Genomic DNA, 15,099 nt, shown 5'->3' with positions numbered 1-15,099 from the left:
AAAAATCGACTTAATTGGTTTGCTTAGGTTCTAATATTTGAAAAATCGACTTACTTGGTTTGGTTTCTTTTTAGGAAAAAACCGATCCAAAACGAACCATGAACACCCCTAGTGGTGTATTTGTTGCTGCCTTTGCAGAGTATGTTAGTCTTGGAGAGTTATCAATTTCGGCAGAAAACCTTTCTGATATTGGCCAACACTGTAGACGTTATGGAGAGCTACTTTGGGACTATTCTAGAAAGAAGTAGGAGCATGGGGCAATTAGTGATAGTGAGGTGACAAGCAAATTGGCAAGGAGAAAAGGTGCACCAGCTTTGAATGAGAAAACACGAGTCCATAGGAAGAGGAAATAGTTGTAATGTTTTGTATGGAAGATGTAGTACAATTGTTTAGTTGATGCTAGTTTAGAAGAAAGATGGTAGACAAGTTTTTGAATAATTTTTGTTATTTTAATTGTAGCGGACTTGCGCTACAATTATAGTAGCCTTTGTTTCTTTTTTCTTATCCAGTATAGTAGTTCAAATGGAAACATTTTGTTTGTTTTATATTCACTTGTTGAATCTTTACAGTACTTGATCTTTATTATTTTTAGCATATAAGTCCTTTCCAACTGAACTTTTATGTAGTTATTCTGTCAACGAAAAAATATGTAGTTATTTTGTTTTTTTTTTGTAGATAAAGTGTAAAAATCAGTAACTAAATATTTTGTTGCTTTTAAATTCAATTTGTTGAATGTATAAAGTACCTGATCTACATTATTTTCACAATATAGCTTCTTTCTACCTGAATTATAATCTAGCTGTTATGTCAGCTACAGATATTGTGGATAGTTGTCTTTGTAGATAATTGGTAGATTATATTTAGCAGTGTGTTTTGTTTCTTTTATATTCATTTGTTGAATGTAAACAATACTTCATCTACAATATTTTAAGTTTTTAACTACTTTCCTACTGATTTATAATGTAGATACTCTGTAAATTCCTGTTAATGTATTTTTGTAGTTTTATTATAGATAAACTACAAAAACACATTAACAACTGTGTAAAGGATTCCAGAGATAGTAAAAAAGCTGTAGATTATATATATAGAAATCATTCATAAACAAATCACTCTATGAAAGTATCATCTCAATACAGAAAAATCCTAACTAACTACATTATGATCTTAAAAAACCTCAACAATTACACATCAAAATCTGTTATCCAGAGCTAACCAACAATTTTTATGAAATATTATGTTAACTACATAAAATTTTATTTATTTTTGGGTGCATTCTTGCAAGATCTTTTGCTATGCCCTTCTCCTACGCAGTTGCCGCATGAAACCTTGTACTTCTTTAAATTTATTTCATCATATGTTTTATATCTTTCTTTTTGAGGTCTTCCTGGCTGCCTTTTCCCTCCTTTAGGTGGATTTACTACTTCTTCAGTTATATGTTGTGGCACATTCCATTTGCTTTCATCAGCCAGGGGATTTACTGGTATTTCATAAGTACGCAAGAGGTTCGCCCTTGTGTAATAAGGAGAACAATATTGTTCAAAAGACTCATCCCTGTATCTTAAAGCAGCCAAAGTATGTGGACAAGGAAGTTCGTCAAGCTGAAATTGCCTACAACTACATCTCTTGTTTTCAAGATAAACAATATAGCGCCTCACATCATCTAGTACTGTATGGATGTAGTCTATTGAAGCCCTCACCTACGATTACATTATAAACAAAAAAACAATTCATATACGGTTAAACTCAAACTATTTACAAAATATCTATAATATATCTACATTGTTCTGTATAAATTAATCTGATTCAATAAATGATCAGATCTTACTCTAAGCTTGTGCGATAATGTTTTGTTGTCATCCAACTCTTTGTTGAATTTGAACCCAAGGTATGTGAATGTAACCTTTGCTTTCAATAACTTTTCCTTCGTACAACGTTCAAGAAGGGTCCTCATATACTCTAATAGTTCTACTATCGGCAGCTCTCTTGCATATTTTGTTACATCATTCAACGACTCTGCAATGTTTGATATCATAGTTCAAGTTCTGTTCACCGTAGCATATACTCGAGACCATCCATGATAGCCAATATCGTATAAGTATGCTTTAACATGAGGGTCAATTTGTTCAATCTTTGACATCCTTTCACTAAATTCATCCAGGGTGTATGACCGTGCCGTGGAAAAGTATAATTCACTTAACTTAAGATGTCCCTTCTTGAACTTTGCCCGTATATTTGTCCAAATATGACACATGCAAGAATAATGTGGCATGCCGGGATAAACAATAGATGTTACTTTCAAGATACTCTCATTCTGATCCGAAACAACACACATATTTGGTCGTTCACCATATGCGAGCTTGAATTGCTCAAAAACCCACTTCCATGATGCGTCATTCTCTGAATCAACAACAACATATGCCAATGGTAATATGGTACCTACATTATGTGGCAAAAAACAATTAATTGGCTGCAGGAAAAATGCAGAAGAAGGCATATATATGTACAAACTACAACTTTTCTACAATATTTCTACAATAAAACTTCAATACCTGATGCATCCATTGTACTAGCTGTTAGTATTATTCCCCTGTATGCTGACTTTAAGAAGGTCCCATCAACTACTACAACTGGCCTACAATATTCCCAACCACTGATTGACGTACAAATCTCAACAAATACATAAAAGAAGCAGTCACCGTCCGTCTTCTTCAATTTAACTACAGACCCCGGATAAGTCTTCTCTAGAATATACAAATAACTAGGCAATTTGCTATAGGAGTCAGCAGGATGACCTCTCAAAAACTGTAAAGTCTTTTCCTTTGCTCTCCAAGCTTGCATGTAGGTTAGATTCATGTCGTGTTCAGACAACATGTCAACTTGTATGTCTTTTGGTGTGTAAATTATCTTAGGATCAGAATATTTTGGAATAACCATGCTACCAACTACCTTGGCAGTAGGTTTGCGTTGTATGAATGTATTGTCCATTAAAAAGCATGTGTACTGGCTGTTGAAATTTCTGACCTTGAACATTGTAGAATAATTTATGCTAGTTGCCTTGAAGTGCCATGTACAGTTTTCACCAACACATATCAGGCAGTAGCTACAAAATAAATACAATTTAGACACTGGTTTAAAATGTAGATTTATAAAGAAAAAAATTGTTTTAGCTTAAACGATCACATGATACAATCTATATACAACATAACTACAATTCATCTACAATTCTGATAAACATTATCACAAGAAAAAACTGAAGAAGTAAAAAATTACAAATAAACTACAAAATTAAAAAAATAATGATCTTTGACCATTCATATGTTCATATCTTCTAGCACTAGATCTTTTAACCTTGAATTGGAACTTGTACATGACAGAATAGTGCTTCATTGCAGTTGCAATTGCTTCCTTGTCTTGGTATACTTGTCCTACTTCAATAGAACTTGGTGTACTATCTGTTATTATTATACTTTCATATTCCTCTATAACGGGAGATGTTGGCATATCAAGTAACTTTAGTGTTCCAAACAAACCTGCATGAAAATAAATATAAATACTGTTATGAACAGTTTGTATAAATTTTGTAGATAATTTGTAGAAAGGTTAAAATTCTGTATTTCATATTAATTTTTCAAACGATATGTAGTTTATTGTAGAATAAATGTAGAAATTTTGTAGATATTATGAAAATCCATACTTATATATATATATTTACTCTGACATGTAGTTTATTTGTAGATAAAATGTAGATCAAGTGTAGTACATTGACATACAACCAGAATTTGATAGAAAAATTAACATCACACACCTGCAGCTGTGTTCTCATGGGTGATACTCAATTCCATATTGAAATCGCGAACAGTTATACATAGCGGATATGATCCTAAGTTTTTTTTTTCCTTTTTCGTTTCCATGTATACACGAACACCCATATCGTTCCTAATTTCCATTGGAGGACAATGCTCGTTGACAATGAATTTGATTTCTATAATTTTTTCGGATGAATCGATCATTAATTGTTGTGTTATTGTAGAAATCAATAGACTATAACTCGCATCCTCATCGACTACAATGCCATCGACCTGAAATTCTCTAAATCTCTCATAGTTATCCCAATTCTCATTCAGTTGTAGCATAATTGGGATTTTGGACATAATTGCATTTGATGCAGAAGAATTGTAGAAGATTTAGTCGTTTTTGATTTGTGAAATTAGAAAAAAGCTTGAAACAGAGTGTATCGCAAAAACAGAGTATGGAAAATTTGAAACGAAGCCGATGATAATTATGAATATGTGTGATTTGCGTTGTGGAAGATCTGGAAGAATGTTTAATTCCCCAATTTAAGCGCGTCTAAATAAAGAATCCTACAGCTACAATGATTCCTTCTTTAATGCATTGTCTATATTTTGTAGAAATACTATTAGCATGAAAGGTAATATGCAAACTATGAACATATTTGGTAATATAATTTCTTATATGGTATAAGAACGAAAATTTCCCTTTCGTTACTCAGATGATATCAAAGATGAGAACACAGGCTTAATAAAGAAAATATCAAAGCTCTAAATTTATACTCTCTAGTCCAATTTTTAAAAACATCTAAAAATATTGAACATTAATAACTTTCAAGCAGTATAATTACTTCAATATTCCTTTTACTAGCATTTATTATTACAAAGATAAAATCAATATTTTCAATTTTGAACGTAAAACGATATGATCGATATGCCACCAAATGATGAAAAGGTAGTCGTAGAACAAGTTAAGAGTTCGGATCCTCCGCTCATGTTCCTATTTATTGGCCTTCTCTTCTTTCTACTTCAACACAACCGTAACTAAAATATGTTTTCCTTTGGATCCACTACTGCTAACATGGAGAATGCACATACCCATGAGCATGCGGGAAAAATAGCCAAATTTACAATTGATTGTTCAAAAATAGCCCAATTTCAAAAGTAATCGAAATTTAACAACTTTTTATGTAAAGATAAATCTTAGCGAAAACACTGTTCAAAACCTAGAAAATACGTCGGTATATTATACTGGAGTTCCAGCATAAGTATGCTTGAACTCCAACATATTATACTGGAGTTCCAGGATAAGTATGCTGAACTCCAGCATAATATGATAGAATTCCAGCATCAGTACACTAGAACTCCAACACAATATAGTGGAGTTCCAGCAAGTATAATTGTCCAGTATAATATACTGGAGTTTGGAGCACCGGTGCTCCAGTCTCCAATATATTATACTGGAGTGAGCAAAGTATATCGGTCCAGCATAATATGCTGGAGTTCATACACAGGTGCACCGAACTATATTATGCTGGACCGGTCTCTGTTGCAGCAAAATAACGGCTATTTTTCATCGACTTCGTAAACGCTAGCTATTTTTGAATGACCAGTCCAAAAACTGGCTATACCATATGCTGCCATTTTCCATTCAAATAAAAACGAAAGGGGGAAGACAGAGAGAAATTCTTGTTCAATTCAATGCTATTGAAACATTCCAGTTGAGCAACTACTAAAGGCAGAAAGCACGGTAAAATAGAGCAAAGCAGCTCATCAATGAGATGCCACCATGAGGTACTCATCCAAAAAGAAAGGAGAGATGAGATCGATCCGTTCAACCGAACCAAATAAAGTAAGTCAAGTAAAGAACAATAGGACATCCAAAAAAATCCAAATGAAATGGTCAAACGTATGAACAGGGAATAACAAAAAGCACATCAGAAAATTCAAGCAAAATCAAGATAGAGATTAGAAGTACAAGCCAACAAAAAGAAATGTTCGACATCAAATAAAAAGAATGACCACAACAAAATGAGATGAGAGAAAGGGTATAAACACCTCCCAACTAACTTATCTTAATGTGTATCAAACCACATCTACACCAAAACAGGAAAAAACAGAAATCTACTTTTCAGCACGATTGCACGGAGCTTCAGGAACTTCGGTCCTCCTTTGCAAACAAAGAATACAATGCACAGTAAAACAAGGTTGCAGCAAAGATAAAGCAGACCAAGAAAATGAAGAGAATAAGGAGTAAAAAGATACAGATGAAGAAAATGATGACTACAAGGATGGAAAATATGATGAAGAGAATCGAATTGAAGCTGAAAGGATAACAATTCTGGAAACATGACTACTTGGAGAAAGTTGATTATGAGGAAAACTCATATATTTATGTAGAAATGTAGCTTATCTCCAAGTGAGAAGGGTCCAGAACCAGTAGAGTATTCATGTGAAAAAGTAGAACCTAAAAGTCTCACAAAGTCACCTCCTAGGCTCTTATAACCAAATAGAAGGAACAGTCAACAGTTCTTTAATATCACAATAGCTATAAAGTGATTGAGGTAAAAAGACAGTACCTTCCTTCAAGAAAAAGCCAACAAAAGAAACCATCTCCAATCACAGAACTTTGATGCTATATGACACAGCATTTCATGAGACTTATTATCAGAGAGATATGTTTCTGGACCTGCCCATCTTGATGAGTCACCAAAAGTTGAAGGAAAATTTCAAGCACATGTAAAACATATAAAGTGCAAAAAATAATTCATGAGACACCAAGCATCCCTAACACGAGACATGCCATAAGGGCAAAATTACAAAAAGAACATTTTAATTACGTTGACAAGTTAAAAACTCATAATCACCAGCAGTAAATCAAAAGATCAAATATAAAGCACCATCTCTGGTGTCCAAAGAAACAAAACCAGCTGCGTTGTGCTCGTGGAAAATCTGACTCAGCAAAAATCATTGTAAAATTGGTGGAGGGTCTTGGGCAACCTAATAATTTTGCAGCCAATCCTGATGAATATTGGGACACACAGTTCTTTAAACAGTAGCAGCAGTGTGTTCTCTTTGCTATGATCACGAACTTCTCCAAAACCATTGCATTTTTTAGCAGAAATTCTGAAAGTTCAAAAAGCTTATCATGCTGCTCCATTTGACACATCCCAGTGGAGCAAATAATATTAACACTCTTGAGACTGGGAAATGCATAGTTCGAAATCCAACTCTCCAGATCGATATTATCTCCTTGGCGCAAATAACATGACTCATAGCGGCAATTTTCCTTGATATGGACAATCTGGATCAAATAAAGATCCAACTCTCAAGAAAAACTTTTGCACAAAAGCAAGAGAAGAAAATCATGATAAAAGTGAAATGGATGTAGGAAGAAGAGCAAAAGGTGTGGGAAGTTACGTTAGCTTCCAAGTCAACTTCCATGTCTATGTTGAGTGTCTTCACATGAGGCGAGGCCCGTAAAAGGCTAGCTACTTCATATAAATTACACTTTGTTATGTACAACTTTAGCGTTAGATACTTGCATTTCAATTCTGGAAGCTGCACTCCATCAAGCTGCAGCATAAAAAGGACCTGGTGCAGTAATCCCAATGAAATTAGTCAACAACAGAGAAAGAGAAACAATAAAAGTAAAATAATGCATGTTAGACAGATAAGTTTACCGTTCAATGACAAAAGCAAATACCTAAAAGCTTTAAGCGACTGAAACATAGAAAATCAGAATCTTTCATGTGTACAAAAGTTTTCAATTACACTATACTGCATCTTGCAATTGTTTGCTAAAAATCAAATAGAGCAACAAAAACATAGAAAATGCTATTTTCCTAAATAATCTTTTGCCAGTATAACAAAGGAAATACATGTCTTCAATAGTTGACAGAAAACTTGCAATATATATATATATATATATGTGTGTGTGTGTGTGTGTGTGTGAAAGCTATTAGATTGCACTCTGCAACTGTTTGCTAAAAACCAAATAGAGCAACTAAAGTAATTTTTGAGTCAATAAGAAACCTCTGCAAACCAAGTCCCAATTGTTAGCTCTGCTACATGTCCCAATTTTCGAAGATAATCTTGGACGAGTTTCCAGAAAACATGATGATAATCACGACAATTGTCATCCTCAACATATACAAAACCACGTGGGAGCTGACTCACACATCTAATATAAAAAGTAAGCTCAGCACTGACCAAGGAAGATACATTTACTAGCCTATACTCAAAATAATGAATACATCCTTAAATCTTCAAATGCTGAAGATATGGTACAACAATTTCCAACGAATGATCTGCATCTTCATACAAAGGCCAAGCCATGTCCAACTTCAGTGTTTTTAAATTTGAATTGTTAATTTCAAGATGATGAAAACCATGAAAAAATTCCAGTTCCATAGTTTCCAAAGCAAGACAACCTGATAGTAACTGCATTATTGCTTAATCGTCTAACTTCATCATCTTAAAACTCACAGTCTTCAGAGATTTCCACGATATAACAGCTCCTTTATCAAACACACAACTCATCAACTCCAGTGTTATCAATGACGAGCAAGTGTAGAAAAATTGAGGCAATGTGTACACCAATTTATAAAAAATTGACCTCAACACGACATGTTCTACTTTATTTTCAATAACATAACTAAGCCATTGCTCTATATGCAAGCTGTAACTAGGCATGTCCCAAATTTCGAGATGGAATTTTCTGATATTCGAACAAGTACGTTGAGCTAATGCGTAGTCTACGAAGGATAAGAATTTTTCTGAACCTGTACTTGAACAAACTAAAGTTAAGTTATCAATAGAAGTCCAGAGATACTGCCACCGTTTAGAGACCAGACACGATCTGAAAGCATCCTTCGTTGTTGGCAAAAGAGAGAGAATTCGAACGAGGAGTGAGTCCGGCAAATCGCTGATTCGGTGTAGGGTTCCGTCATCTACGGCGACTGTCTCCGTTAACTTCGGCGGTTTCGTCATCACTGTGGTGTGCTCTCCTAGGGTTGATGAGCAATTTTGTTTGGAAAAGTTTGTTTGGGAAATGATAGAATTGAGAGCCCGTTTCGATTGGCTTAAAAAAGTGGCTTTTAAGCAATATGGTTAAAAACACTTTTTAAGTGTTGGAACTTATTTTACAAATAAGCAGTTACGTGTTTGGATAAAAACACTTAAGCTGAAAAAAGAGTTGCTGAAGTGTAATAAGTGTTTGTAAGCACATTTTCTGTTAAATTGACTGAAATATCCTTAAAGTTGTAAAGTATGTTATTTTTGGAGAATTTCCTTTAAAAAATTTAGAAAAATTTATTTATATTTAGATAATTTTTCATTTGAAGTTAGTATATTTAGGGCTATATATTTGTTTCAACTTTTTCGAATATTTTTGTATTTTAGTGTGTGTACTAGACAAACAATTATGATATTGCTTGTTTGACAATATTAAAGAAACGCAACCATTCAAAACACAAAGATTTTCAAGAATATAATTATTAGTAAATACACTATCAAACAAGTAGGAGTAAAATAAAAATGTGGTTATGATTATTTACGTGACAAAGAATCATGAAAATGAAATCAGGGCATAAAAATTTAAAAATATGGAAAGGCAATAGATATGAAAATAGGATATGACATGAAAATGACATTAGAAATGGGTGACAAAAATGGAAACACTGGAGGGAGAAAGAAGGAAAAGAACGTTGGGCTTTTAGCTTTGAAGAAATATTTGGGAAAATAAAAGACTAATAGGGATTAAAGAGTAAATTATATTGTCAAACCCAACCAGCTCTTAAGCTATTAAAAAAAGTTGGGATTCCCTAACTTGTTGCTTTTAGCTTGTTTGGGTTTAAAAGCTATTTTTAAAGTTACCAAACACTCCAACCAGCTAAATAGTGTTTTAAGCTGATTTGACCGGCTTTTAAGCCAATCCAAACATCCTCTGAGATGAGTAAATAAGAGAAATATGATCCATTGATTTGAGGGAGGTTGACATGCCACTAAAATACGACTACGATTAAGAGTATAACCGGCCCAGATTTTATCAATTCATGGCCTTAATTGCGAGGCTAAAGAAACATCTCCATATTAGTTAGGGTGTTAATGGTTCGGGTTAACTAACTATTTCAAGAAATTTGTACCACACTATTTTAGTGCTTTTGGGTTAAGCGAAGGGGTTCAAGCCACATGGAATTGAACTTGTGACCTTAAGCTATGTTTTTGAACCCCCTAGACCACGAAGCTATGCATTTCAATTTTGTCAAGGGGATTCAAAATATAATATATAGAGGTACAAAACAGATTTTACCTTATATATACAATATAATTTTCCGGCGAAGGAGGTTTGGGTGAATCCCTTTCCGCCCCCTAAATCCGCCACTGCTTACAGATTTTGTAGATTGAAGTTACAAGTCAAGATACAAGTTTAGAAGATGCACAAACTCATTATTATTTTTCTAGGAATATTATACAAAACTCGATATCATAATCTAGCTTAGGATATTAGCTACATTTTGCTAGGAATATTTTCATGTCATACAAGATATTATTTTGCTAGGAATATTATTATGTTGTTAATCATCTCTTGGAGACGAGATATCTGGTCTCTTATAATATTTAACGACTAGATTTTCTATCCGTCTCTATAAACATTTAACGACTCGATTTTTGGCCCGTCGTTATTAACCTATTAGCGGCGGAGGCTATTACGACAATTGGCGACCAGCTTTTTCCCGCTGTAATTGCTCGTTTGGGACAAGATTTGGACCTTTAGAGACCAGATTTCCCTTCCTTAAAGGCCATCTTTCTTATAGAGAATGTTGCAGGAAGTACTTAAATAAGCAACCATCGAAAAGAATGAAACCTTTTCACTTTATTGGATGTGTCAGTGTTGTATAACAAGTGACCTCTTTGCCTTCAAATCCAAACACATACCGCAAAATGTTATCCTATTTTAATAACAGTAAAAACTTAATGTTTGAACATACCATTAGCTAAGATGTCTACTCCTTTGGATCCACCACTGTTGAACATCCTTCATGTATCAACCAAAATGTTATCGTTGATCCAATCCATGTATTGGTATATATATAGAAGTTAGTTGGTTAGAGATATGGGGCCTAAGTGTACATATTAGAAGCTGTGGTATGTTAGAATTAATTTAAATACTTAGTACCTAATCATTAGTTATAATTGTATATAATCGGATGTTTATGCCTAGATTAATAAGTTGAACTATTTTCCAATTATAAATCTTCTACTCTCTTCTTCTGCGCATGAATCTAATATAGTATCTGAGCACGGGAGATAGATTCATGAATTTCGAAGCCCAACCTAGTAAGATTTTGTAACGACCCGGCCGGTCGTTTTAAGAATTAACGCCCCGATCCCCTATTAAGTGTTTTTCCCGTGTTTGCTTTTGCTATTGTGAGTTGACAAGAGGATTTATTTGGAGTTTCGGAGAGTTTTGGGACACTTAGTCTCTAAATAAGAGTTTAAGTCTTAGAATTTGGACCGTAGTCGGAGCAGTATGAAGACGGTCTCAAAATGAAATTCTGTTGGTTCTATTAGCTCCGTTGGATAATTTTGGGCTTAGGGGCGTGTTCGGATTGTGTTTTGGAGGTCCGTAGCTTATTTAGGTTTGAAATGTTGAAAGTTGAATTTTTGAAGTTTCCGGTTCAATAGTGAGATTTTGATATTGGGGTCGGAATGGAATTTCGAAAGTTGGAGTAGCTTCGTAGTGTTGAATGTGACATGTATGCAAAATTTCAGATCATCCGGACGAGGTTTGATAGACATTTTGATCGAAGCGTAATTTGAGAGTTTTTGGAGTTCTTAAGCTTGAATCTGTGGTTAATTCGATGTTTTGATGTTGTTTTAGGTGTTTTAAGGATTGGTATAAGTTTGGATAGTGGTATATGACTTGTTCGTTCTTTTGGTTGAGGTCCCGGGGGCCTCGGGATGATTTCGGATGGTTAACGAGAGGTTTGGAGTTAAGTTTGGCAGCTGAAGTTTTATGGTTGCTGTCATAACAGCATATGCGGTTGGGAGACCGCGGGTGCGACTCCCGCAGATGCGGAAGCAAACCGCAAAAACGGCCAAGAGGTGAGTCAGGCGGAGCCGCAGAAGAGGACATTTGGACGCATCTGCGATGGCGCATGTGCGAGAGAGTGACAGCAGGTGCGGTCCCAGACCTTTAAGTGAAAATCGTAGGTGCGGTGGGTTAGATGCAGAAGCGGGAAATGACCGCAGGTGTGGAATCCCTGGGTCAGAAGGTATATATTTCACCATTCGCGATTTCTGGCCATTTTTCTCAATATTTCATTCGGGGTAAAAATTTTGGGAGCCATTTCAAGGGGGATTTTCAGAAGGTTTCATTGAGGTAAGGTCCTTGGTTCCTAAACTCGTTATTGTGATGATTTTTATCATTGTAAGCATGAAATTTGAAGGAAAATCAGTGGTAAATTGAGGGTTAGAGCTTGGTTAATTGGAGAGCTTTGAGTATTGATTTGAGGGACCATTTGAGGTCTGATTTTGGTACTTTTGATATGACTGAACTTGTGAGAGTGTGAGGATTCTAATTTTGTAAATTTTACCTGATTCTGAGATGTGGGCACGGGGGCATTTTGGTCATTTTTCCTAATTTCACGTATTAGCTTAGAATTTAATTAGTGGAATCAGTTACTTGAAGTTATATTTATATTATGCAATTGATTTGAATAGATTTGGGCGATTTGGAGTCAAGTACTCGTAGCAAGAGTGTGGTTTCGGGTTGATTTTGAGCCGGTTTGAGGTAAGTGGCTTGCCTAACCTTGTGTGGGGGAACTCCCCTTAGGATTGGTATTGTTTATATTTGAAATGCCTTGTACATGAGGTGACGAGTATGTACTTGTGATAATTGTTAAAAATCCTGTTTTCATTAAGTAACTTTAATTGTGTTTCCTTTCCTGTTTATACTACTTGCAATTTAAGTCTGCTGTTAGCTTAGGGAATTATGTCTAATTGACTTAATTGCTTTACTTCTTCAAACTGTCTTATTTGGATTATGTGCAGCATACTAGATTAGAAATACCTGTTTTACCTTGGTATGAAATTTGAATTGAATTGTGTATTCTTCGTGTTGTTGTTGTGTGTTTACTTTGGGACTACGAGACGGTATCCCAGGAGATCCCCCTGCATATTTACTTTGGTACTACGGATTTGTATTCCGGTAGATCCCCCTACACATTTACATTGGAACTACGGGACTGCACCCGGTAGATTCCCCCTGTCCTGGATATTTACATTTGGGACTACGGATCGGAATTCCGGTAGATCCCCGCACATTATGAGTTGGACTATGGGATGGAACCCGGGAGATCCACTGGATATTTATATATGGGGACTACAAGATGGTATCCTAGGAGATCTCCGGTTGTTATCTCTGTGTTGAGCTGTATCCCTTTCCTTGATTATTTTGTCTCTGTTGTAGTTGTTGTTGTTCTTTCTATCATGTGTTACTTCTTACTGTTGCACTTAATTATACTGTCTTATTCTATATTGTTATACCTTGTTTCTCATTTAAACTGAGTAGGGCCCTGACCTTCCTCGTCACTACTCGACCGAGGTTAGGCTTGGCACTTATTAAGTACCGCTGTGGTGTACTCATGCCCTTTCTGTGCATGTTTTTCATGTGCAGATCCAGACACTTCGACTCAGCCCTACTACTCTTGAGGCGAGGCGATTATCCAGAGACTTTGAGGTCCATTCTCTCTAGTAGTTTAGCCCTTCTGCATTTATCTTAATTTAGACATTCTGGAGTTAGAGCACAATGTAGTATTCATAGCTTGTGATTTCATGAGATTCCGGGTTTTGGGAATTGTTTAGTTTCTGAGATCTTGTATTGTTATATGCCGAGCGGCATCTTAAACACTTCTATAATTGTTTATCTTCAGTTTTTATTAGTTTTCTGCATTTTGGTTCTCTTTCCGCAATTGTTAGGCTTACCTAGTCATAGAGACTAGGTACCGTTATGACAGTTCACGGAGGGCGAACTTGGGTCGTGACAGATTTTCTCTTATATTCTCCAAAATTGTGTTCTTCATTTCTTAGTAGATCGGTGAGATTTCTGCAGAAATTATAGAATTTTGTTGTTGTTTTTTCCTTAATTTCTTTGATTGTGTCTAATTGAGTTGAATCTAAGATTGTTCAACAATGGCGGAGAAAACGAAGATAGATTACACCCATCCTTTGTTCTTACAACCCTCCAACACTCTAGGATTAGTGTTGATTCCAATCCAACTCAGGTTTTGAGAAGTATGGCTTGTGGAGTAGATCCATGTGGCTTTCAAGTAAGGAAAAATGCAAATTAGGGTTCATCAATGGGACATGCATTAAGGCATCATTTGAAGCTGATCTTCATGAGGAATTGGAGGCATGCAATGCAATAGTGCATTCGTGGATTATGAACTCTGTCTCAAAGGATTTATTGAGTGGAATCATTTATGCATTAGATGCACATGCTGTGTGGGAGGATCTAAAGGAACACTTTGATAAGGTGGATCGAGTGAGAATTTTTCAATTGCACAAAGGAATTTCATGACTGTAACAGGGATCTGACTTTGTTGTTGTGTACTTCACAAAACTAGAGGAGCTATGGGCAGAGTATGATGTGTTGGTACCATCCCCAAACTGTGGATGTGTGAAATTGAAGGAGTATATAGTGCACTTGCATCAACAGAGATTGATGCAATTTTTGGATGGCTTGAATGATACATATGATCAAGCTAGAAGGCAAATTTTAATTAAAACAATTGATCCTACTCTTAATCAGGCATATGCTATGATCACACAAGATGAAAGTCAACAATCCTTAGGTGGTAATGCAATGGCAGAGAAGGTAGATCCTATGGCAATGCACGCAGGAGGAGGTCAAGGATTTAGAGGGAAGAAACAATTCCTGCAGTGCGAACACTGCCACATGAAAGGCCATATTAAAGAAAATTGCTTCAAAATTATTGGGTATCCTGAAAAGTTTAGAGGAAAGAAAGGGCATCAAGAGAGAAATTATATACCTAAAGGACTTTTTACTGCAGTTAACAATGTAGAAGGGCCAGTAACAACCTCTAATTCTCAAGGAACATCACAGCAGAAATGAGGAGATTTTTTATTCACCGAGGCATAATATCAACAGATTCTGCACTTGCTCAACAAGGATGCACACAATCAAAATCAAGCACAATCCAACATGGCAGGTAATATTGTGTCTCTTGCATCAAACGTCTATAATGATATCTAGATAGTGGATGCAGGGGCCACACATCACATA

General features: G+C 35.4%; 2 protein-coding genes across 2 annotated transcripts; both read right to left on the bottom strand.

The window, feature by feature from the left end:
- Nucleotides 1-1,253: 1,253 nt before the first annotated feature.
- Nucleotides 1,254-3,842, bottom strand: LOC142174356 (uncharacterized). Its single transcript, XM_075240137.1, has 7 exons — nt 3,806-3,842; nt 3,349-3,530; nt 3,210-3,250; nt 2,550-3,100; nt 2,305-2,436; nt 1,826-2,013; nt 1,254-1,697 (listed from the first exon to the last, which is right to left on the bottom strand). Exons 1-7 carry the CDS (start codon nt 3,840-3,842, stop codon nt 1,254-1,256), a joined length of 1,575 nt encoding a protein of 524 aa, XP_075096238.1.
- Nucleotides 3,843-6,504: 2,662 nt separating this feature from the next.
- LOC107828705 (F-box/LRR-repeat protein At5g02910) lies at nt 6,505-8,780 on the bottom strand. The gene is made up of 4 exons (XM_016656071.2): nt 8,573-8,780; nt 7,824-8,047; nt 7,209-7,382; nt 6,505-7,092 (listed from the first exon to the last, which is right to left on the bottom strand). The coding sequence occupies exons 1-4, from the start codon at nt 8,778-8,780 to the stop codon at nt 6,652-6,654; spliced, it is 1,047 nt and encodes a 348-aa protein (XP_016511557.2). The 3' UTR covers nt 6,505-6,651.
- Nucleotides 8,781-15,099: the final 6,319 nt, after the last annotated feature.

The sequence above is a fragment of the Nicotiana tabacum genome, chromosome 20 (assembly GCF_000715075.1).
Source record: "Nicotiana tabacum cultivar K326 chromosome 20, ASM71507v2, whole genome shotgun sequence".
Classification (NCBI taxonomy): domain Eukaryota; kingdom Viridiplantae; phylum Streptophyta; class Magnoliopsida; order Solanales; family Solanaceae; genus Nicotiana; species Nicotiana tabacum.
The sequence above is the reverse complement of the archived record's forward strand: the minus strand, read 5'-3'. Positions and strand labels throughout refer to the sequence as shown.